The sequence below is a fragment of the Pongo pygmaeus genome, chromosome 8 (assembly GCF_028885625.2).
Source record: "Pongo pygmaeus isolate AG05252 chromosome 8, NHGRI_mPonPyg2-v2.0_pri, whole genome shotgun sequence".
NCBI classification, from domain to species: Eukaryota; Metazoa; Chordata; class Mammalia; order Primates; family Hominidae; genus Pongo; species Pongo pygmaeus.
The window spans coordinates 5,488,863-5,514,556 of NC_072381.2; the positions used below are offsets into that span (position 1 = coordinate 5,488,863).

At 37.1% G+C, this 25,694-nt stretch overlaps 1 protein-coding gene across 1 annotated transcript in view; it reads left to right on the plus strand.

Annotated features, from left to right (window-relative positions):
• The first annotated feature begins 2,597 nt into the window (after positions 1-2,597).
• Positions 2,598-25,694, plus strand: part of NET1 (neuroepithelial cell transforming 1) — a 44,674-nt gene continuing 21,577 nt past the window's right edge. The window contains exons 1-3 of the mRNA XM_054503591.2: positions 2,598-2,870; positions 16,603-16,669; positions 19,104-19,163. Of these exons, the coding sequence (XP_054359566.1) occupies positions 2,743-2,870; positions 16,603-16,669; positions 19,104-19,163 (255 nt within the window). The 5' untranslated portion in view covers positions 2,598-2,742. The remainder of the gene's footprint in view (positions 2,871-16,602; positions 16,670-19,103; positions 19,164-25,694) is intronic.

Here is a 25,694-nt window from a genome sequence, read left to right on the forward strand (position 1 = left end):
TGAACAAAAGTTCTCTGAAAACGAAGTTTGGAGAAAGGAGACTTTATTCTAGTGAACAGTTTGCAAACCAGGGAGACACAGCCTTCGGAGTAAAAGAAAGGTGATTCCAGAGAATAAAGGGGAGGGTTTGGCTTTTATAGAAAAAGTACTTGTCCAGGTTTTCAATCAGATGTGTTTATGCAAATGAAAGATTCAGACTTGGCCACTTCAGATTGGGTAATACAGCTAAACCCTGATTGGATAAAGCAGATGAGTTCTGATTGGTTACATCAGGTGAGCCCTGATTGGTCAATTCAGGTAAATTGTGAAAATCCCAAAGGGGTGTGAGTTTTCTGGACACAAGTGTAGGTGTGACCTACTTGGGATCTGACTTGAAGAATTGCTCTTACAGGTTTATTTTTGTTCATAATCTAAACATCTGCATCCTCTGAAGCTCTGCCTTGGTGGAGACCAACTCCCCAAATATTAAGAACATTTCTGTATTCTTACACTCTAACTGCTACAAAGCAATACTTTCTTCTTTAATTTTTGGGGAGGGATGGGGAAGGTAGAACAGAAGTGGTTCTTGACCAAGGTCAACTTGTGTTCAGAGCTGGTTCCTTCCGGTGGGTTCATGGTCTCGCTGACTTCAAGAATGAAGCTATGGACCTTCGTGGTGAGTGTTACAGCTCTTAAAGGTGGCACGGACCCAAAGAGTGAGCAGCAGCAAGATTTATTGTAAAGAGCGAAAGAACAAAGCTTCCACAGTGTGGAAGGGGACCCCAGTGGGTTGCCCTGCTGGCTGGGGTGGCCAGGTTTTATTCCCTTATTTGTGCCCTCCCATGTTCCATTTTTGTCCTATCAGAGTGTCCTTTTTTCAATCCTCCGTGCGATTGGCTACTTTTAGGGTCCTGCTGACTGGTGCTTTTTACAGAGCACTGATTGGTGCATTTTACAATCCTCTTGCTAGCTACAGAGCACTGATTGGTGTGTTTTTAAAGAGTGCTGATTGATGCATTTTACAATCCTCTTGCTAGCTACAGAGCACTGATTGGTGCATTTTTACAGAGTGCTGATTGGTGCATTTTAGGATCCCTTTGCTAGCTACAGAGCACTGATTGGTGTGTTTTACAATCCTCTTGCTAGACAGAAAAGTTCTCCAAGTCCCCACTCGACCCAGGAAGTCCAGCTGGCTTCACCTCTCAATCTTACTCCCTAATTTCTTATTCTTTTTAAAACTAAAACATTTTTCCCTCATGTTATAAAGGTACTGCAAATTCAATATGTCCTTATTTTTTAAAAAATTAAATGCAAAAAATAAAAATAAAAATTTTGAATACCTAAAGTCTAACTACCTAGAGACATTTTAATACATTGACTTTTTAATACATTTAATACATTTTAATACATTGACATTATCTTTTTCCTTTGTGTAATTCATAACTTTGAATACACTGAATATACCTCTATACTTCATGTTTTTATTTCAAATTACCAGTATACTATTACATACTTCACACTTCATTTTTGTTGGCTGAAAATATTCTTCTCAGTGGATGAGCTGTAAATCATTGTTTATTTAGGTTGTCTTAAATGTTTCTATTATAAACAATGTCATTAATAGCTTCATGTTTATATAATTTTATTTTTTAGGATAAATTTCCAGAAGTGGAAATATAGTGGCAAAGGAAAAGTTGTTTTTTTTTTTTTTTGGAGACGGATTCTCGCTCTGTCACTGGGCTAGAGTGCAGTGGCACGATCTTGGCTCAATGCAAGCTCCGACTCTGTGGTTCAACTAATTCTCCTGCCTCAGCCTCCTGAGTAGCTGGGATTACAGGCATGCGCCACCACGCCCAGCTAATTTTTGTATTTTAGTAGCGACGGGGTTTCACCATATTGGCCAAGATGGTCTGGATCTCCTGATCTCGTGATCCGCCTGCCTCAGCCTCCCAAAGTGCTGGGATTACAGGCGTGAGCCACAGCGCCCGGTCAGGAGAAGCTATTTTTAAAGACTTTGACACACATAAAGCAATACTTAAAATCAAAGAAAGTGTAATTTGTTTAACAATTTTTTTTTTTACTTGAGGAGGTCCTTTATTTTATATTGTCTTTTGCTGACTTTTACAAGCAAAGGATGAAGTCACTTCATTCTGTTTTGCTAGGGAGAGACTGTGTCATCCTTATTGGAAGACATGAGGGCTCATAATTAGATTTTGCTGGTTTCCTAGAGACAGTCCGGGGAACACACTTGCATAACCTTTGGTAATTGGAAATATATCTCATATTGGCCACGTGCACAATAATTTAGTGTGTATATGGCCAATAAACAAGCCTTGTTTACAGGTCATTAGTTTGGACCTCTCTTCTCCCCAAATGCTAAGAAAGATCTGGTGAATTAAAATGTTTCCAGTCCATTCGCCTTGGCCTGTAGTGAAAGTCCTAATGAACAACGAAGGAGGTACCGGGCCTTGGGGACTCAGGGTTGCGCTCAGGAGTTAAGGGCAAATTTTCCTAGGCTCTTTCCTAGGCAAGTAGATCCCGGGAACGGCGGAGGGGCGGGACTCCACGTCTCCTAGGAACCGCTGCGCGCTCACTGATTGGCTGATCCCTGCTCAGCCGCCATTTTCAAATCCCCGGATGACGGCGGTGGCGGCTGCAGTCCGCTGACAGGCGCTTTCTGCCTGGCAGAGGCTGGCGGGCATCGTGCCCGTCCCTGCCGGTCTCCCGGGCACCCGGCCACCGCCCCACCCCCTCCTCCGTGCCATGGAGCCCGAGCTGGCCGCTCAGAAGCAGCCTCGGCCGCGGAGGCGAAGCCGCCGTGCCTGTGGGCTCAGCACGGAGGGAGCGACGGGGCCTTCGGCCAACACCTCCGGGCCGGAGCCGGACGGGAGGTGAGTGTGGGGGAGGGGAGGGCCGAACGGGAGGTGAGTGTTGGGGAGGGGAGAGCCGAACGGAGGGTGAGTGTGGGAGAGCGGAGGGCCGAACGGGAGGTGAGTGTTGGAGAGGCAAGGGCCGGGGGGAGGGGAGGGCTGGCCGGGAGCTGGATGTGGGGGGCGGCGAGTGGGGGGCTTGGTGAGGGCCAGGGGGAAGCGAAGGCCGCTGGGAGGTGAGTGGGGGGTGGGGGAGGTGACTGCGGGGGGTGGGGGGGTACCGGGGCCGCTGGAAGTGAGGGTGGCACAGGCTGGAGTGACAGTGTGCCTGGCCTTGGACCGAGGTCGGTCCTGAGACCCCAAACTGCGATTTTCCCTGCCTGTGGCAAAGGGGCGGGTTTATCGAGTCTCCTCGCCTCCTGACTGTTTCTCAGGGGAGACTTAGGAAAAACCACAGTGGTTTTGTTCTCCACACCCAACTGGCTGTAGGCTGGCGTTCCCAAATGCCTTTGCTCAGACCGCAACTGTCATGGTGAGCAGCACGAGAATGGGCTTCCATGTCCTGAGAAAGAAAAGACCAAGGGATAAGCTGACTTCGGGATATGTTATGAGATGCCTATTAGAGAGTTCATCACAACCATTTTCGTGTTTTTTCTTTTACTTTTTGTGGAAGTGTACATTGAAATGAGAGTGTATGACTCGTGTTTGGCGCAGTGAAATTTCCCAAAGCGAAGCTCGGGATAGCTGGTGAATTAGGAGGAAGGGAACTAAGTGAGAACAGTATCCAGGAGGCCAAATGAAGAAAGAATTTCAAGGAAGAGGCCGTGGCGAGCTATGTCAGATGTTATTGATAGGTCAAATAACATGAGGATTAAGTAAAATAAGATGAGGATTAAGCTAGATGAGGAATGAAAATTAAATTTGGTAATGAGAAGAGAGTATTGATCTTAGATGGTTTCCAAGAATGGTTACAATATCGAACTTAGAGTGTTTTGCAACAGGTTGAGAAGAGAATGTGCGATTTGTTCAGAAAATAATGTGAGTGCCAACACTAGGAATATGGAAATGGAAAAATACTGTTCTTACTATTCAAGATTTATAATCTAGTGGGGAAGAAAGATAAGTAGGTTAATAATTATTATAATATGTGATAAAAGTTATTGTAGTGGTATACACAGAATGCCGTAGATTAAAAGGAAGACTTAATCCTGACTGGAGAGAATAGGAAATGATTTCCTATTGTAATCCCTGAGTCTTTAAGGACCAGTTTAGAGAGCAGATGTAAATGGATGATTTCAGGCAGAGAAGCATGTAGAAAAGCCCTGAAGCAAATGAGTCTGATGAGTTGTGGGTATATATTGTATTTTATTACTATATTAACAGTGCTATTTGTGTAGAGGAGAGACCAATATGGGGAGAAGGAGGAGGTACTCATGAGAGATTATGCTAAAGAGGTAAGAGCCACATCACGAAGAGACCTTGTATGCCTTGACGGAGTTTGTGTTTTATCTTCATGGTAATGGGGAAATACTGAAAGACTTTAAATGAGCCAATGGCATGACATATTTGCATTCTAAAAGATCAGTTTGTCTTCCATGAGAAAAAATAAGCAACATTTTAGAGTCATCTCACTCTTCGTATTTTATGAAAACTATTCCCCAAAAATGTGCACATATACATAAACATTTCAGGAGATTTGTGGACCCAGCTGTGTATACCAAATTAAAATTTCCAAGTTTAGGTGATGGATTGGTAGGAAATCAGTCTGCAGTAGTCTAAATGAAAAAATGATGATTGTTCGAATCTGATAGCTGGCAATGGGATTGGTGAAGAGAAGTTTCACTGCAACAGGAAGACAAGAAAGAATAGAGGGAAATAACACAAGTTTGTGGGATAGACTCTTAAGAAAGAATAAATTCTCTTAATGTGCTGTGCTGAGTTAACAAATAGAGGGAGAGGTTGAACAGACAGTAGAGGAGAAAAATGGTTGAACAAGGATCCAAGAAGGCAGAAAAGGATAGAATCCAAATTCAAGGTAGAGGATTTAGCCTAACAAGAAGCTATGGATGGTATATAGTTTTGAAGAATGGGGTGTGTTGTGAGCAGGAATTTGAGGACTTTCCCACCAGGCCTCTATTTTTTGTGTGAGGTAGGAAATGATACATTGTGAGACACAGTTAGAAGAACCATGGAGGGAAAATGGAGAATTAAATAACATATTCCTTTTCCAGAAAAGATGTAAGATCATCTACAAGAATACGTAAAATATTACAAGATAGTATTAATTGTGAGGCAAGAAGCAACTAAGCACTGTATCAGATTCAGAAATCATAAGGAAAAAGATTTGTGTGTATGATTATGTGACTATTGAAAAATGTTCCGCAGGCAAAACTTAGTATAAACTAATTTGAAAGACAAATACGTACAGTACAATTTGGCCACTTAAATCCTACTACTTAGAACATCACCTCAGAAAGAGCATTTGTACCCTTTAGCTATTGTTCCCCTCCTACCCCTTCTGCCCCAAAACCTAATCTGTCGGTCTGTAGGAATTTCTCTGTTCTGGACATTGCATATGAATGGATTTATGTAATGTATGTGGCCATTTTTAGTGGGCCATCCTTTGCTCTTTTTTTTTTTTTTTTTTTTTTTTTTTTTTGAGATGGAGTCTTAGTCTGTCACCGGGGCTGGAGTGCAGTGGCGCGATCTCGGCTCACTGCAACCTCCACCTCCCGGGTTCAAGTGATTCTCCTGCCTCGGCCTACCGAGTAGCTGGGACTACAGGCATGTGTCACCACGTGTGGCTAATTTTTTGTATTTTTAGTAGAGCCAGGGTTTCACCATGTTGGCCAGGCTGGTCTTGAACTCTTGACCTTGTGATTTGCCCGCCTAGGCTTCCCAAAGTGCTGAGATTACAGGCGTGAGCCACCGCACCTGGCCCTGTTCATTTTTAAATTTCTTTTTTATTGAGTTGTTAAACGAGTTCTTTATTCTGGATACAAGTCCCTTATCAGATAGATTATTTGCAAATATTTTCTCTTATTCTGTGGGTTGTCTTTTCACTTTCATGATGTTCTTCGAAGCACAAAAATGTTTTAGTTTGTAGTCCTACTAGTCTATTTTTGCTTTTGTTGCCTGTGTTTTGGTGTCACATCCAAGAAATCACTGCTAAATCCATTATTATGAATCCTTTCCCCAGTGCTTTCTTCTGAGAATTTTATCGTTTTAGCTTTTACATTTAGGTCTTTAGTCCATTTTGAGTTAGTTTTTGTATATAATGTGAGATGAGGGTCCAACTTAATTCTTTTTCATGTGTCTATCCAGGTACCCCAGCACCATTTTTTGAAGACTGTTCTTTCTCCCACTGAGTAGTCTTAGCACCCTTGTCAAAAATCAGTTGACCATAAGCATGAGAGTTTACTTTTAGACTTTGACTTTTATTCTCTTGAGCTATATGTAATAGCCCTATGCCATTACCATGGTGTATTGATTACCGTTGCTTTGTATAGTAAGTTTTGAAATTGGTATGTGAGTCCTCCTACTTTGTTCTTTTTTTCCCAAGATTGTTGTGGCTATCCTGGGTCTCCTGCAATTCTATGTGAATTTTAGAATAAGCTTAATCGATTTTTACAAAGGAGTCCACAGGGATTCTGATAGAGATTGCATTAAATCTTGTAGATCATTTGCAGGAGTACTGCCCTCTACAGAGAGTTAAGTAGTCTGATCCATGGACAAGGGATGTTTTTCCAATTATTTAGATCTTTAATTATTTTCAACGGTGTTTTGTAGTTTTCAGAGTGTAGTTCTGCATGTTTTGCTAAATTTATTCCTAAGTATTTTGTTCTTTTTGATGCAGTTGTAAATGGGATTCATTTCTTTTGAAATGGGAAAAGTTCCCTTTTCCCCCTCGCAGGGCGTGCACTGGGGGTGTGCTCGCTTCTTCGGTGCCCTGCTGTTCAAACCTCTAGGGAAACACATAGATAGGCAGGCTGTGGGGCTCCAACCCCATGGCCATGTCTATGGGTGAATGTTTACAGCTGAAGCCTCAGTGGGCTTGTGTTACAGGGTACTCTTTTAGTTTAGCCATCTGTAGGCGGCTTGTATTCGTCAGCTCAGTTAGACCCCTGCCTTATTTCAAGGACGGGGGCTTTCTGTATCCCAGGGTTCTTGCCTTGATGTACTGGAACAATCAGATGACACGTTGGCTTGGATAATGATTGCAAGCTTTTATAGAGTGGAAGTAGCTCTCAGCAGATGGGGGAGCCAGAAGGGAAATGGTTTTCCCCTGGTGTCAGGTTGCCCAGTTCTCCTCCAACCTCCCTGGCCAAGCTCTGCGTCATTCTGCGAAACGATGGCCTGCCAGCGTGCTGGTGTACTCCCATGTCGATGTGTTCCTCTTGGCATCCAGCCGCCTGTGTGTCTACCTGCTAGGGTCTCAGGGGTTTTTATAGGCACAGGATGGGGGTGTGGTGGGCCAGGGTGGTCTTGGGAAATGCAACGTTTGGTCAGGAAAACAGAAATCCCTATCCTCACTTAGGTCCGTGGGCCCAGGCCCGGGGATGGAGCCCTAGCAAGGGACCACGCTCTCCTCTACCCAGCACTTCCCTGCCCCGCTTTGTATCACTTTATTTTCAGTTTAATAATTTCAATTGTATAGGAATACATACAATTGATTTTTGTATATTGATCTTGGATCCTGCTACCTTGCTGAACTCATTAGTTCTAATAGTTTTTTAGTGGTTTCTTTAGGACTTACTATGTACAGGGTCATGTCATCAGCAAATAAAAATGGTTTTACTTCTTTTTCCAATCTCTGGATGCCCTTTACTTTTTTCTCTTTCCTAATTGCCCTGGGTAGGGCCTCCTGTACAACGCCGAACAGAAGTGGAGAGACGGGAAATTCTTGTCTTGTTTCTGATCTTAAGGGGAAAGCATACAATCTTTCACCATTAAGTATGATGTTAGTTGTAAGCTTTGTAGATGTCCTTTATCAGGTTGAGGAAGTTCCATTCTATTTCTAGTTTTTGAGTGGTTTTTATCATGAAAGGTTTTAGGGTTTTTTTTCTTTAGTCTATTCAAATGATCATGTGGTTGTTGTTATTATTGATGTGTTACATTAATTGATTTTTTGGGATGTTAAACCAACTTTGCCTTCCTGGTATAAGTCCTGCTTGGTCATTGTGTATAGCTTTTTTTATATATTGTTGTATCCATTTTGTTAATATTTTGTTGAATATTTTTATACATATATTCATGAGATATTGATCTGTAGTTTTATTATCTTGTACTATGCTTGTCTGGTTTTGGTATTGGGATAATACTGGCCTCATAAAATCAGTTGAGAAGTATTCCCTACTGTTTTGTTTTTTTTTGAAAGAGTTTGTGAAGAATTGGTATTCTTTCAATGTTTGGTAGTATTCAGTGTAAAGCCACCTAGGCCTAGACTTTTCTCTGTGGATAGTTTATTATTATTATTATTAATTCAATCTCATCTCTTGTTATAGGTGTCTTCTGATAGTTTGTTTCTTATTAAGTCAGTTTCAGTAGGTTGTATCTCTTTAGGAATTTGTTTCATCAAAGTTATGTGATTTGTTGGTGTACCCTTGTTCATAGTATTTCTTTATAATCCTTTTCATGTAATGTCAATAGTAATGTCCCCTCTTTTATTTCTGATTCTTGTAATTTGTGTCTTCTTTCTTTTTATAATGGTCAATCTAGCTAAAGCCTTGTCAATCTTGATCTTTCCAAAGAATGTGATTTTAGCTTCATTAATTTTCTTTGTTCTTCTATTCTTTATTTTATTTTCACTTTAATCCTTATTGTTTCCTTCTTCCTGCTCAGTAATCTGAGTAATCTGCTCAGATTAGTCTGCTTGCTTTAGGTTTAGTTGGCCCTTTTTGTTTCCAGTGTCATGATTATAGATTAAGTTACTGATTTGAGATCTTTTTCTTAATATAGGGATACAGCTACAAATTTCCCTCTGAGCATTGCTTTAGCTGCATCTCATAAATTTTGATATATTGTGTCTTCACTATCATTAATCTCAAATTCTGATTTCTCTTTGACTTCTTTGAGCCATTAATTATTTAGGAATGCATTGTTTAATTTCCACATAATTGTGACTTTCACAAATTTTTTCTAATTTCATTACATTGTAGCTGGAGAATACACTTTGTATTATGTATTATTTCTATCCTTTTACATTTATTGAGATTGTGCTGTTTTTATATGCACATATGTTTGTAATTATATCTTCCTGATGGATCAATCCTTTTATCATTATAAAATATCCCTCTTTGGTAACATTTTTTTCTTTGAAAGTCTGTTTTGTTTGATGTTAATATAGCTACTCTAGCTTTCTTGTGTCTAGCTATTTGCATGATACATGTTTATCCCTTTATTTTCAAGCTGTTTATATCTGTGAAACTAAAGTATGTCTCCTGTAGACAGCATATAGTTGGATCCTGGTTGGTTGGTTGGTTGGTTTTGATCCTGTCTGGCTGTCCGTTTCTTTTGATTGGGTTGTTTACTCCAATCACATTTAACATTATTTATTGATGTAGTTGGATTTATGTCTGCCATTTTGTTGTGTTGTATATGTCTTTTGTTTCTCTATTCTTCCTTTATTGCTTTCTTTTGCATTAAGTGAGAATTTTCTAATTTATAGCATTTGAATTTCTTTACTGATTTTTTTCATTGAAACTGCTTTTACTAGGCTTTTTTGGGTTTTGTATGTGAACTCAGATTACCGTCTGTGGTTACTTGCTTTCAGCCTGAAATTCTTCTTATGGTATTTCTTGTAAGGCAAGTCTGCTAGCAACAAATTCTCTTTGTTTGTTATTTTCTTTGTTTTGTTGTTGTTGTTGTTGTTTTTATGGGAATGTCTTTGTTTCTCCTTCATTCTTGAAAGATAATTTTGATAGTATAGGATTCTTTGCTGAAATTTTCTTTTTCTTTGAGCACTTTGAATATGTTATCACACTGCTTCTGTCTTCCATTGTTTCTGTTAAGAAGTCAGAATCTTTTGGGGTTCCTTGTAAATAACAAGTCTTTTTTTCTCTTGCTGCTTTTAAGATTTTCTTATCTTTAACTTTTACCATTTTTGCTATGATGTGTCTGTCTGTGGATATCTTTGTGTTTATCTTACTTGAAGTTTATTAAGCTTTTTCCAAATGTGTAGATGGTTGTTTTTCAATAAATTTGGAGAAGCTTCAACCATTGTTTCTTTGAAAATTTTTTTTTTCTGCTCTTTTCTCTTTTCCTCTCTTTCTGGCATTCCCATTATGTGTATTTGAAGGGAAATATAGCAAATAAAACAAAATTTTAATGCAAATATTTAAACCAAGCAGTTCTACCCACAGAAATTTATCTTAAAGTAATGGGCAAGCATACATGGATGTATGTACAAGAAAGTATATCCTAGCACATTTGTGTAGTAGAAAGGTTAGAAAAAACAGGAGGAGGAAGCTAAATACATTATGATATTCTGTACAGTGAGATATTATAAAATTTTTATAATTCAGGTGGAATTTATTTGGTATGTTGTATAAGATGTATTTGGGATTTTAGGTTGTTTGTTGGTACATCTCCTCTATACACCTGTGCAAGTTTCTCTGGGGCAGCAGTTATGTTTTCTATATAGATATTGCCTATGATATGACAGGCCTCTTAACTTCTTTCTCCTCACCTCCCAGTTCTGGGTAGTAGGCAAAGGTCTTTCTTTTTTATTTTATTTTATTTTATTTTGAGATGAAGTCTTGCTCTGTCGCCAGGCTGAAGTGCAGGGTGCGATCTCGGCTCACTGCAGCCTCCGACTCCCTGGTTCAACTGATCCTCCTTCCTCAGCCTCCCGAGTAACTGGGATTACAGGCATGTGCCACCATGCCCAGCTAATTTTTGTATTTTTAGTAGAGATGGGGTTTCACCATGTTGGCCAGGATGGTTTTGATCTCCTGACCTCGTGATCCGCCCACCTTGACCTCCCAAAGTGCTGGGATTACAAGTGTGAGTCACTGTGCCCGGCCAGCAAGGGTCTTTCTAAAGAACCCTAGGTTATACTACATGATTGAGAGCTCAGAACGAGGCCTGCTTTTCTGGCCTAGTTTTTTTGATACCATGTCTGTTCTGGCCTCAGCTTTGATTTACCTAATTATTTTCTGTCTTCTCCTTTGAGAATGTATATTCTTTTAACATTCTTTTAGACTAGAACCTGTAGACAAGAGTAATGTTTAAAGAGTTTAGGCATTAAAAGCAGTCAGACTTCCTAGGTTCAAATTCTGGCTCTTAAGGACCTTGGGCAAGTTACTTAGTCTCTAAATCTCACTTCATAGTGCCTATGTCTAAGGTCCTGAAAATTGGACACAAGTAATGTTTAAATAATTTTATTTCTGTCTTTCAGGGCCTTAGGGAAAGCCATAGAAATTTACATATCACCCATATGGCAGAAATATAAATACATACTGATCGTTTTAAGGATTTTATATTTTCCTTTTTTGCAGATTTGAAATAATGCTGTCCATTGGTAGAAAAATAATAGTATGACCTATGATCTACCAACAGTGATAAGGCTTACTCTTTGAATTTTGTTTTTCCAGTAAAATTAATTGATGGATTTGTACAGTGGATATCCAGAGTTAAAGGTATAGTCTTAAACCCATTCTTGACAACCCAGGATCTTTATTAGTAGTAGTAGCAGTTGCCAAAAATAAAAAGCATGCTCACAGAAGCTTGTAAGGCCATGTGCTCCCAAATAAGTTGACTACGTTTTAAAATAGTTTATTGAGATATGATTTGTATATCATAACATTCACCCTCTGTAGGTGAACAATTCAGTAATTATCAGTAAATTGATAGAGTTGTGCAGTCACTACCACAATCCATTGTTAGAACATTTCATCACCCCAAATATCCCTGCTCCCACCCCAGCCCTAGGCAGCCACTGATCTGCTTTCTAGCTCTATAAATTTCTATTTGCAGGACAAAGAAGTGGAATCATACAATGTGTAGTCTTTCTGCATCTGCCTTCTTTCACTTACATCAATATTTCATTTTATTGCCAAACCATATTCCATTATATGAATATACTACATTTTGTTAACTCCATTTACCAGCTGTTGTACATTTGATTTGTTTCCAGTTTGGTGCTTTTATGGGTAATGGTGCTATGAACATTTGCATGTAAGTCTTTGTGTAGGCCGAGGCGGGTGGATCACCTGAGGTCAGGAGTTCGAGACCAGCCTGGTCAACATGGCCTGTCTCTACTAAAAATATAAAATTCAGCTGGGCATGGTGGCGTGCACCTGTAATCCTAGCTACTTGGGAGACTGAGGCAGGAGAATCGCTTGAACCCAGGAGGCGGAGGTTGTAGTGAGCCGAGATTGTACCACTGCACTCCAGCCTGGGTGACACAGCAAAACTCCGTCTCAAAAAAAAAAAAGTCTTTGTGTAGACATACGTTTTCACTCCTCTTGGGTAAATTCTTGGGGGTGGAATTATCAGGTCCTACAGTAAACTTACCACTAACATCTTAAGGAATTGCCACACTATTTCCAAAGAGTACTGGATTTTTAATGATGGAAGCCTTCAGAATTTCTCTTTCCTTCTGTTACTTGCTGTTATCATCATGCCCTGTTCCCTCTTCCCTGAATTTGCTGCTGTGGACAAGGCCTGAGAATTAATGCAGGACATTAGAATGTCTGGGGTGCTTTGGGGGCGGTGTTTGCTGGTTTCTAGATGCTCAACTGTGTTCTAGACAAGATATTCCAAGATGTATGTATTAGTTGAGACTCTCATGCAGATGAGAAAACCCTAGTATGATAGAAGACATAGTCTACATGATTGTCAGAAGTGGAAGAAGAGACAACTCCTTAATAGCAAAGATGCTGAACAGTCAAAACAGTAGTGGATGTCTACTACATCAGATATTTGACCCAAATAAATGAATTGTTTCTGTAATAATTTAGTTTGTTTTTGCCTGATTTGCAAAGAAATTGAGAACCTCAGCTGCTTAGCACACCCAAATGTAAAAAATGTTAACTGCAGAGGATAAATTATACCATTCTTTTTACACGTATGGTATAATTCTTTTTATATGTTTGGCATTTACAGATTACATTTTTTATTTAATTGGAAAAAATGTTATTTTTAGGGTAAGAGTATATGTACAGTGCTTGTCACATAGTAGGCACCCAATAAATGATAACATTGTCCTTTTTAAAATCTTTTTCTGAAACTCGTTTTCATTCTACATCCTTTTTTTTTTTTTATGATGAATGCATCTTGAGGGTAAATTACGCTTTTAAGAATGCTTTTTTCCTGTTGGTAATAGTAATTTTCAATACGTTTTTTGAAAATATTTATAATTTCAGGTCAGGTCTTATCTGGCATGATGGAGGAGGTGGTGACACAAATCAGAATCTCTGAAAACATAATTTCGCTTAAGAATGAATTAACAAGATGCTTTTCTTTTGAACAGCAGCTTTATCATTTTAATTATGATTTCTTTAGACTAAACCTAATTTAGTGTAAATACATTGTTCAAAAACATACCAAATGATATGAAAGGAAATACATTAAAGGCCAAGGAAAATCTACAGGAGTCAAATCGGGAACTTAATTTAATACACTAAGCTAATTCCTTAATGTATTAGTTTATTTTATTCCTTAAATGTTGTAATTATTTGGATATATGGAAAAATACATTGGATATATGGACAAAAATTCTTGAAAAGGTGGACTGCCACTTTTCGCTCTACATTTCATCCTTTAAGCCCTGCTTTTTAGGAGGTTATTCTGTGTATCTTCTGGAAAAACAACTTGCAATCTTAATGTTTTATGAAATCATTTTTTTCCCCACAAGGATTTAAAATAGCTATTACATTTTGAGTCTGACCCTTGTGAAAAATGAGTATATGTCTTTCCAAGATTTGTGAGAGTTGGCACTGTCTCACATACTTTGTGGGCACAATTTGTTTTTTTGGGTTCCTTTTTTCCATGGGTATTCAAAATAAATAGAAGCTTGTTATTGAAGTGGGAAAAAATAGCATTACTGTAAAGCTGGTTACAGATACTGCTGGAAAGAATTTTATCATATGATTGGAAATATTTTTCCAGTTAACCTTTTAAAAATTCTTAAGAACCATTTTTCTTTCCAGCTTTTAGATGGCAAATGCATTCTGAGGTTAGTGTGGTCATTTCTAGGGAATAAAGAAATTAGTAGCTTTGGTTTTGTAATACTCCCTAATACTTATACCTGAAAGGAAGTATTTACTGAATATTTTAAGTGCCACAGTTAATGCCACTTTGTAATGTAGATTTGTATTAGATTTAAAATAACCTGAGAAATCATAATTGCTTTTTCTTAAACCAGTGCCCACTGATGGCTCCTGCTAACCATGTAGCATACAGTAGCACTTAATACACTAAGAGTATTAATTCCTAGAGCAGTATTTTTAAGTGTGATCTGTGGACTCATGACAGAGAGGTCCTGTCTTTCCCATAATATTTTACCATTTGTTTATGATAGTCATCCTATGTATTTCTTGATACGAATTATAATTTATTTCAGATGACTTTTTTTGTTTAAATACTTTGTTCCAGGGTTTTCTCAAGAAAAAAATACCATTTTCTTTGTTATTGCTTGACTTTTCTGCAGTAGCAAGAAAAGATGGAATAATCAGCTTCTTAGATTGTTTTGTGCCACTAAAGAGGCCCTCAAAACTAGTTTGAGCTCCATGAGTAGTCTTACTGTGTTTTGATCTTCTCCAAATAATTATTTAGGAAATGTTTGTTTTAAGTATCTTAAGATCTTTGCATGTAATTTCTGTTAGTGGCATATTTTCCCCAGGTCAAGAACCTTGGTAATAACTGAACAGGTTTAGGGAGGAAAAGGGGAAAGTCTTTCCTGGCAATTTTGACATCGAACCCTCTCTCAAATCAGCTTCTCCTCTCTAATCTTGTTACTGCTGCCAGAGCCCCAATCATCTTTTGTAAGCAATATTAGAGCTGCCTCCCATCTGAGCAGTCTTCCCTTCTTACAATCCATTGTTCACGTTACTTAAGATTCAATGGCTGCCACACATACTCAAGATCAAGGCCATTCTCTCTGAGTGCAGTAAGTGAGGCTTTTCATGATGCTTTAGCCCTTCCTTATTTCTTTACTCAAATGTGAGGAACTACTTGCAGTTTCCAGAATGTAACTAATTTCACTCCACCTTAATGCTTTGTTAATTGCTATTTTTCTTTCAGATTCAGTAATACTTTGTATTACTTAAGTGTTAATTCATCTGTGAAGCTTTCCAGACCTCCTCTTTACCTTATAGCCAGTTTCCTTTGTGTTCCTTGTCGGAAAAAAACAAAAACAACAACAAAAGAATTTCTCCTTCATATTTAGCTTAGAAAACTCCAGAAGCCCTTGATTTGATTTAAGCTAGTACATTTTTGCAGGAAAGACACTCATCAGTGGTGTTTCTATAGCTTGATGAACAAAGACTGAAGCTTAAGGATCACATGTATAGACAGACAATGACTTGACAATCCAAGAAGCCAAATAATAACTACCATAACAATTGACCTAAGATGTCCAGGACTTCATTAATAACTGCCAGCTTCCTAATTTTTGTCACACTTCCAATTCATAACCAACCTATGAAAGCCAAATATACCCCTAACCAATCACAGTAGGATGCCCCCACTTCTAGTTAGCCTGCCTATGGCTCCCCAGGCCAACAGCCTCCATCAGGCCATACCTGAGCCTTCTCTTTTTTCCATTATGAAACTTCACACTCGTCTACCTGTCTTTTAGTCTCTGTCAAGATGCAAATGACAATAGATGACTCCCTTGTTGTAGCAAGCACTGAATAAATAGCCTTTGCTTTTCTCTTTTGGTTGATCTTCATTTATTTCCACAAGGAAAAAAAAAAAAAATCTGTGTTCATTCTACATTTGTTTACATCTGAAGTGATTAATAATAAATATACTTTATAAACTGCTTTTATCTCTTGTGCTAGCTATGTTTTTGTAATTTCTACATATTTTATAAACACAGAGGTTTATACTTTATAAACATATAGCGGCTTATATTTTAGAAAGGTGAAGACAGATTTTGTCATAAGACTTTGTTGCTTTATGTGTTTACATTGAATGGAAAAAAAAACAGAAAAATCTTTCACTTAATAGTAAAGAACAAAATTCTAATCACATTTTAATCTTGAGATCTTTGTCTCAAATGTAGTTATTCATAGCTTTGTATTTTGTTTGTTAAATTGCAGTTTTAAAAAATTAGGGATTTACATGAAATGCAGGTAATGTGAAGTTAGGTTTTGTTAAGAGTATCCTTTTATTTTTGTTTTTTAAAATACTATACATGAATATGTTGCTAAGTTTTTTGCACTTAGGAAGTTTGTTTGCTGTTTTTTATTTAACCTATTAATATATTTCATGTTTTTGAACTATATGTATGTTCCTAAGGTAAACTCTGTTGGGTTTGGCAAATTATTTTTTAAAATAATCTGTTCAGTAATTTTATATAGGCCTTTTCACTCTAAAGATGCTGAGAATGACCAAAACCTGTACCCTGTTTGTTTGTTTTTTTTATATATATATATAGACCATCTCTCATATTACTAAGATTGAATGACAATCAGGCCACTTTAAACAGTTTTGAAGGTATGAAAAGTATAGCTTTTTATCTGTTTGATGCTCTATTATGCTAAAGTCAGTCTCTTTATTTATTGTTTGAATTTTCCATTAATAGATGTTCCCTTCGAAGAGGCAGCTCCTTCACATTCTTAACACCTGGCCCCAACTGGGACTTCACTTTGGTGAGTAGATACCTGGGTTTTTATTTCAAGACATTAGATAGAATTAATTCCCCGGTTGTGTCTCAGTCTGTTACACAGCTCAGCGGTCTGTACTTCTGAGTGTCTTGAGGAACAGAATTCCTGTAACCATCTTTGGCAGCCTAATTTAGTCCTTTTCTACTAACAAGCTGTAATAACTTTTTTGTTTCAAGTAAATATAAAACATATTTTGCAAAGTACTCACATCTATTAATCTTTAACTTTATGCCATCCTTTCTCTTATTCCTTTCAATGTTAAATCTGATAATATATTATGAAACATGAAATTATTTGTATACATCCTCTATTGCCTTTTTTTCTTGGTTGAAAATATAAAAATGCTTGATTGCACATTGTGTATATATATTTAATATATATAATGAATGATTTTCTGCTATTAATCATCTCAGCATAGAGGGACTCTATTATTTTTATAGCAGGACTTTACAGAGGCATTTAATTTTGTGTGAAGTGACAACAGAAGATTGATTCTTTTTGTACTTAAAACTCGTTAGCTCATAATACATGTATAAATAAAGTATGTACAAATAGATCATGATTCTTATGCTTATCTAGGAAAAATAGCAAAAGTGATTCAAAATACAATTTCATATAAATGCATAAGTATGATCATATATGTGCTTTTTTCCCCTTAGTACAGTCTTATTTTGCTGGGCAGTTTCCTCCCCCCTTCTTCTCCTTCTCCATATTAGTCCATTCCCAGGCTCTGCTCTAACCATGTCAACAGTACCATATGTATCCTTCTATATTTTGCTCATATCATTAATATACACAAACAGGCTCACAGATAAATACACAAGCAGGATTTTTGGTTAGTTGGCTTTTCAAACCTGGGATCATATTATTCATAATTTTCTGTATCTTCTGAGTATGACCTTGGGATCAGTAAAATATTTCTTGAGTTCCAACACCTCCATTCTGATATATATTGTTCATTCATGTCTTAGATCATTTTCCTAATGTCTTTTAGCTCAATTCAAATGTGTTATAATTTTGCTCTGCTTCTTTGAGCATTTCCTCCTGGTGTGCAGTCATTTCCTAGAGGATAGATTCTGTTCCTTGTTTTCTTTTTTCGTAGAATGATATTGTGTAGAATTTGACTTTGAGAATTTTCTGTTCATTTTAGTGTGAATTTAGTTTTCAACTTGTACACAAAATCTTGGTTCAGATAGCTTTTCTGACTTCACAACCCTCCTTCGTGTTGTTTTTATGGTAGCTTGCTTTTTGAGACCGCCTGGCTCTGTTACTTTCTCCACTTCTATCTGGACTTTGCCTTTCCTTTTTTTTTTTTTTTTTCTTCTCTATTGGCCCTATCTTGTTCAATTTTGATTCAATTCCCAGCAGTTTCTCCTCACTGTGGGGCCAGGAAGTTGAAGAGAACCCTAACTAGTCACTTTTTAAGAGTTGCCAAGAACTAAGCTGTGTAGGTAACCTGAAAAGTTATTTTGAGATATGGGAGAATGAAGTGTTACTCATGGGTGCTTATTCACTATTGATTAAGTACCAGAAATGGTAGATATGTTACACAGTTTTGCCACTACTGGTGCCAGAAGGGCTGAATGAAAGTGATAAATGGTAAGTGGAAAGTACTCCAGGGACATGGCTGTTCACCTTCTAGTTAATCAATCGTGCTTCAGGCAACAAATCTTAATTACTTTGGGCCATGAGAAAAGGATTTTTTTTTTCTAATGAAGACCTTGCCCCCAAGATAAATAATGTGTTCCTTTTCAAAAAAAACTAGCTGATTTTATATTTTAAAAGTTTTTACTTTTTCTCTAACAAGTACAGACAGCCCTTGATTTACATAAGAGTTCTGTTCTGAAAAACTTAAGTAGTGTTTTAATAGGGTAGCCACTTCACAGCAGTGATGACTTAGTCAGGGGAGACTGTTTAGACAGTATCTATTCCAAAGACAATTCATGAACGTCCCTCCTCAAAATAATTTTCTTTTTTTTTTTGAGAGGGAGTCCTGCTCTGTCACCCAGGCTGGAGTGCAGTGGCGCAATCTCGGCTCACTGCAGCCTCTGCCTCCCAGGTTCAAATGATTCTCCTGCCTCAGCCTCTTGAGTAGCTGGGACTACAGGCATGTGTCACCACGCACAGCTAATTTTTTTTTTTTTTTTTTTTTTTTGTATTTTTAGTAGAGACAGGGTTTCGCCACGTTGGCCAGGCTGGTCTCGAACTCCTGACCTCAGACGATCCACCCGCCTCAGCCTCCTAAAGTGCTGAAATTACAGACGTGAGCCACCACGCCTGGCCTCAAAGTAATTTTCTTGTGACTATAGCCAAAGGCTTAACTTTTTAAAATTGATTTTCCTAGTTTTGTAGAGTCTTTGTTTTGTGATGTAATATGCATTCCTTTTATATGAGAATGAAATCTCTATTTTTCTTTTAGAAAAGAAAACGCAGAGAGAAGGATGATGATGTTGTAAGCCTTAGCAGCCTTGATCTGAAGGTAAGCCCTGCTGCCCTGTTAAAGAAAAGCGTTTAAAAATATGCAGATAGCATTTTGTTTCTGTGCTACAAGAATAACGAATGCTGGTTTGGGGTTTTTTGTTTTTTTGTTTTTGCATTTTGTAAGTGCAAAAGTGAATAATATTAGCTCATAGACACCGTCTTTTTTGCTATTCTACTTCTTTGTTAAGAATGAGGGAGAAACCACTCTCAAAATGTTAGGCTGTGCCTAAGGAGACAGGCTGTAATCTGTGCGAAGGAACGAGGTAAGAGAAGGCCGGTGGTGAAAAGGAGAGCCCCAGGTTGTAGCCCATTGTCACATGTAGGACTGTCAAAACCTGGATTTTTATGTGAAATCTCCTGAATTTTAAATGTTGAGTCAGTTTTTCTTAAAAAATACATGCAAGCAAAATAACTTATCTGTAAGTCATATGTGGCCCATGGGCTTCAAGGCTTCAAGTATGTGACATAGAATAAACTAACACTCAGCGCACACTTTAAAATACTGGAAGTTTTCTTATATGCAATTGTACTTAAGTCCAAAAACCTAGTATCTTTGGAATTACTAACATCATTTTTGCCAGTTAGTAAATTTTACTGTAGCATCTTGGTTTTGGAGAGTCTTTTTTTAAGGTTATAAAAGAGTTGTACATTTTTAAATGCGATTTTTAAAAATGTTTCATATTATGTTTAACAGCAGCAGCTGCTGTTTCTTTTTAAAGACAAGATATTTTCTAAAAATTAAATTTTTATAATCTGCTCATCAACATTTTAACAAATCCAGCAAGTCAGTTTTTTTCTTATTTTTAGTACACAGTATCTTCATAGAAGAATTATGTGTTTTAAGTTTTAGGCATTTTGCAAAACAGTTTTAGTTGCATTTAAAATATCTTGTATTCAAAAAAAGAAAAAAGTATGAAATGACAACCTTGATTATTTTTTAGGTATGTTTCAAATCAAATCAAATACAGAAATAGTATTTGTAGTTTGCCACAGTAAAATACATGGTCTTCAACTAAGCTTTAGCAATTATCAATATATGAATTATTTTGAAGTAAATCCTAGATGTCATGTCCTTTCATCTGTAAATATTCCATTTATTATCTTTATTGTCTTAGATAAAAATTTTTTTTTTTTTTTTTTTAGTCTCGCTCCGACTCCCAGGCTGGAGTGCAGTGGCACAATCTCGGCCCCCTGCAACCTCCGCCTCCTGGGTTCAAGCGATTCTCTTGCCTCAGCCTCCTGAGTAGCTGAGACTACAGGTGTGTGCCACCATGCCTGGCTAATTTTTGTATTTTTAGTAGGGATGGGGTTTTGCCATGTTGTCCAGGCTGGTCTTGAATTCCAGACTCGGCCCCACAAAGTGCTGGGATTACAGGTGTGAGTCACCATGCCAGACCTTAGATAAGAACTTTTTAAATACATAATAAAATACACTTTCTACAAAACAGTACAAATAATTCCTTAATATCAGATTCAGTTCAGAATTCATGCATTTTCTTGATCTTGTTTGTGTGTTTTTGTGGGGTTTTTTGTTTGTTTAGGCTTTTTTTGGTTTGGGGTTCATTTTGTCTGTAGTTCAAATAAGACACATACATTATGATTAACTATATCTCTTAAGTCTCTTTTAGTTCATTGGTTTCCCCTCTAACTATTTTCTTGGAATTTTTTTGTTTTTGAAGAAACATATCACGCAGGATTTTCCTATAGATCTTTTTGTAGCCTGAATATTTATGATTGCATCCCCATGGTATCATTGACTATGTTCCTCTATTCCCTGTATTTCTGATAAGTTGGTAATTAGACCTAGAGAGCTGATCCAGTGTGGGTTTTTTGGGCCATGTACTTACCTCAAAAAGTATGTAACGCCTTTCTGTGATGCTTTCAAAATGGATGCTCATTGCCTACATGCATTTTTTTCTTGGTGGTTGCAAAGTGATGACATGTCTTTATCAGACCTCTGTTTATTAACTGGAATACTTCTGTAAAGAGGAAATTCCCCTTGTCAGCCATATGATTACTCTGAAGTTCTGATTTATAATAAAAGCAGAACAAGTGCTTGATTCTTTTCCTTTGTCAGTTTTCAACAATAATGAGTTCTATTCATTAGCATTCTCTGAAAGTAATGATTTTTTTTCTTCTTAATATTATGAACTCATGCATATAAATACTTGTTTTACATGGATTCAGTTTTTTTTTAATTTTGTTTTGTAGAAAAGACAGGGTCTCACTATATTGTCCAGGAAGGCCTCAAATTCCTAGTCTCAAGCAGTGCTCCTACCTCGGCCTCCCAAAGTGCTGGGATTACAGGCATGAGCCACCGCGCCTGACCTCATTTCAGTTGTTCTTACTGATGCCTCACACATATCTGTCTTTGGCTGTTGGATGCTGTTTCAGGATGGTTCCTGTGTCTTTTTGACATGACCTTTATCTCACATCTAGTGGCTTAATAGCCTCCTTGCCTTCTAGGATGACAAATTATTGCAGGTCCTATTTTTTTGCTCTATGCCTGGAATCAGTCATTTCTAAAAGGAGTCTGGTTGTTTTGGGAAATGGTAGAGGCTAAAATCTGGGCATTGGGAATACTCCCTTCTACTGGATTGGTCATTGTTGACAGGCCTTTTTAATGAATAGAGCTAGGAGATAAATATAGTTTAAAAAAATATATATGAATTTATATTGAAATTTCAAATTCAAAGATAAAGGGATTTAACTTAATCTTATCAGTCTTACTATGTAGAGTTCCTTCAACTTCAGCAAAAGTCCAGAGACACTGATTTAATTACACATTTGATTTATACTACAGTTCAAAGACAACGGCTTGCATTACTATTAATGATTACTGAAAACGTTTTATGTTTTCTTGCATTTTTCAGCTTTTTTTAAACCTATAGGTTATAACATAGGGATGTACAGTCAAATTACTGTGTTTTTAAATTATTACACTCACTTCTGTGTGTAATTACACCAACAGCTCATTTGGTTTTTAAAAAAAATTTTATTGTTTAAGAATTACTGCTTTTTTATCTTATAATTGTGTGACAGAATTATGTAGAATTTTGAAGTCACTCTACAGAGGATTCTTGTTCCTATTCCTGACTCTTCTACCCTACTCACTCTTTCAGATGAAATCTTTTTTTTTTTTATTTTATGGTTTATCCTTCCACTTTTAAAATATATAAGCAACTATATATATATAGTATTCCACTTTATTGGATGAACTGTATGTAGCCTACTGTCTTTCATAATGTTTTGTTTGTATGTTTGCTCTTTGCTTTGGTATGTCTTTTGATATTTAGGTAGGTTTGTGTTTTTGTTCTACTGGTTCTTTATACTGATACCTTATGTAATGCCTTTTGGGCTACTATAAATGAGTTAATTCCTATGAGCATTTAGTTAACTAGCACTTCTCCCTACCCTCTTTCTCTTCTGATTTGAAGTACTATTGCTTGACTTGTAGTTAATGCATTTAAGGCAGTAAGTGACCTTATTTTACTTTTCATGTACATTCACCACTTTCCTCCCATTTTTAAAAATAGTTTGTCAGAGCTTTTAGCCATTACAAGCTATACTGTAGACCCTGATAACCATCAGGTAGTCTTAGTTCTACTGGTAAATATATATTTAATTCTCAGCACCAGTCCTCATGTTGAGTCCTTTCTAGTTTTTTTGTTTGTTTGTTTGTTTTGGTTTCTGAAGCTCATTCTCTAGTACAGGGGTCAGCAACCATGACCCACAAAGCCATATGTGACTGATCTCTCTATGTTTTGTTTATAGCTGCCTTCGTAAACACTGCAGTATCTGGGCTGAGCAGTTGTGACAGGAACCATAGGACCTATAAAGCCAAAAGTATTGACTCTGGCCCTTCACAGAAAAAGTTTGCTGACCCCTGCCCTGGAGTTGAGTAGATTCTCAGGCAGTGTTCATGGTATTCCCCAAGTACTTGCATGTTGCATGTTCTTTTCAGTTTGTTTGCAACCTTTATACTTGAAGGTTCATTTGGATGGATGTGAAACCCATGGCTCACCTTTTCTTTCATTGAGTATATTTAATATTTTACTCCATTGTATTCTGGCATAAACTATGTCTGTTCAAAGTCATAATAAATGTGTAGTTTCAGGTCATCTTTTGTTTTAGGAACTTTTTTTTTCTTGAATTATACCTTTTGGTATGTATTGTATTTTGTTTCCCCTCTGTACCATTTATATTATGTTGGATCTTCATCTTTTAAAATCTTTTCTATTTATTACTTTTTCTCAAAACTTTTTATCTTTTTATTTTTAAAGCCATCCTCCTTTTTTCCCTAATGCATTAAGCATTGTACTTTTCATTCTGAAATAATTTTTTTATTTTTAATTCTTAGTTCTATCACCTCTCATTTCAGTTCCTTCTCCAGTCACCTAATTTCTGAGTCTTATGTTTCTTCAGAGCTTCTGTAATTTTCTTAATTTACTTCACGCTGTAGAGACATGATTCTACTCCAGTTTCTGTTTCCTTATAATAGTTTTAAGTGGAATTCTTAATACTTCTGTTGCTCATTTTTCAGTGCAGTAAGTTTCCTGTATGGTGAGAGGAATAGGCCAGGATAGCCTTTTCAGCTTCATAACTCTAGAGCTCCCTCTTGTGTTGTGTTCACAAGGTGATTTTTCAAAGTATGGTTTCATCCTTTCTGAGATCTTTTCTGCTCCCTTTCTCTTTTATTTGGAATTTTTCTTGTCTTTGCTTCTGTTGCCCTGTTCTTCTCAGTCTGGAGTCTACTCCTAGGAGTTTTTCTAAAAGAAGTATCAGTGTCAAGAGTTTACATGGCCCAGACTGCTCCAGCACCTATTCGCATGGCATTGTTCTTGCTCGCAGCCTGAGAACAAGATCCTTCAGAGCCTTTCCCAGATGAGGCTGCTATTCTGAGACTAGTATGCCATTGAGGCTTCAGGGGAGGTTGAAGGGATTCTCCTATTCCCAGGGCCATCAGAAAAGCCCCGTGCCTTCCCTCTGCCTCATCATGCACAAATGCTGATACTTTGTGGGCCTCATAACCGTCTGGTTTGTCACTCTGCTCATATTTTGAGGTTGAAGGGGAATCTTTCTCTTTGTTGTGGATTTTATTTGTGAGTTTTCTTTTTTTTTTTTCCCCCTTTGGTTATGCTAGTTGCTCTTTTTTTTTTTTTTTCTTTAAAAGTAAAGACCTGTCAAAGAATTAACTTATTAATGAGTTAACCAACATTATAGAAAAGCTGATCAAAGGACTAGGAAACACTGACATACACTAATCACTGAAGGAAAGAATGGTGGACTGAGATTACCAAATTATATATAAAATATTAATACCCTCATCTGCATCTCTACCTACAAAATTTATTTGCATTGCCATGAGTTTTCTACAGAGTTAACTTTTACTTTTTCAGAGCTGTAGAAAAGCCTGCTCAGTAACAAATAGTGAATCAAACAAAAGGCTTGAAGTTCTGATGATCCCAGTAGCATTAAGCTGTATTTATACTTTGAAAATAATGATTGGCTAAAACAGAGATACTCAACCCTGGCTGCGGATCAGAGTCACCTGAGGGTGGCTTGTGTAGCAGAAGTGTGCTATGAGACCTATTCCAGACCAATTCCATATATGAATGGAGGAATAGGGGAGGAAATGAGGATAAGTGACATTGGGACCTAGGAACATTGATTTTTCTTTTTATTTTTTAAAGATACCAAGTGATTCTCATGTATAGCCAGAGTTAAAAACTAGAATGTGACATTCTTAAAGTTATTCCTCCCTCCCCCTGATTATTGCTTGGACTTACATCTAAATACAACAGTTTTTATGTAATAAGCTAAACATAATGTTAGTACAATTATTTGATGCCTGTTGCTAGGAGCCATTCTACTTTATTTGCCTCCGTGCCTGAGATAGATAGATAGATAGATAGATAGATAGATAGATAGATAGATAGATAGATAGATAAAATGGATACTCCATAAATATTGAATTAATGAATGAAATATTAATAATACAGGTCAAATGAATGACATAAGACCTTGGACTTACGTAAGCATGTAACATGATCATTGTATTACGTATTTGGACTTTGGATATCTTATATGAAGAATTTAATTCTGATGTCAGTTGAATTTTCATGTTATGGATCATTAGCTATTTTGTCTTGAAGCTGTGATTGTTTTCTCTAGGTAAAATTTCAGCCTTGTCTTGGCTGACTTGCTTCTGTATTATATATACAATTATTCATTTTTAAAAGAACACAGTATTAGTTTTCCAAATGTGTTTCTCAGCTATGTATGTTAGCAACTACAACCTTTCCTTTTTATTTTGATAGGAAGAGTCAAAAGTGGCTGTTGACTTTGTTAATGTGAAATAACACTGGCATGAGTATACTGAGCATATTTTTGTGACTTAATTTCTTTAACTCTGATAGTTAATGATTATAACACAAACTAGAACACTTCTAAAATGTTTTAAAGTATGTTCTTTTTCTGAAGCTTCAAATTTAGGATCTCAGTTTTCCATTTTCCTAGAAGTTAAAAG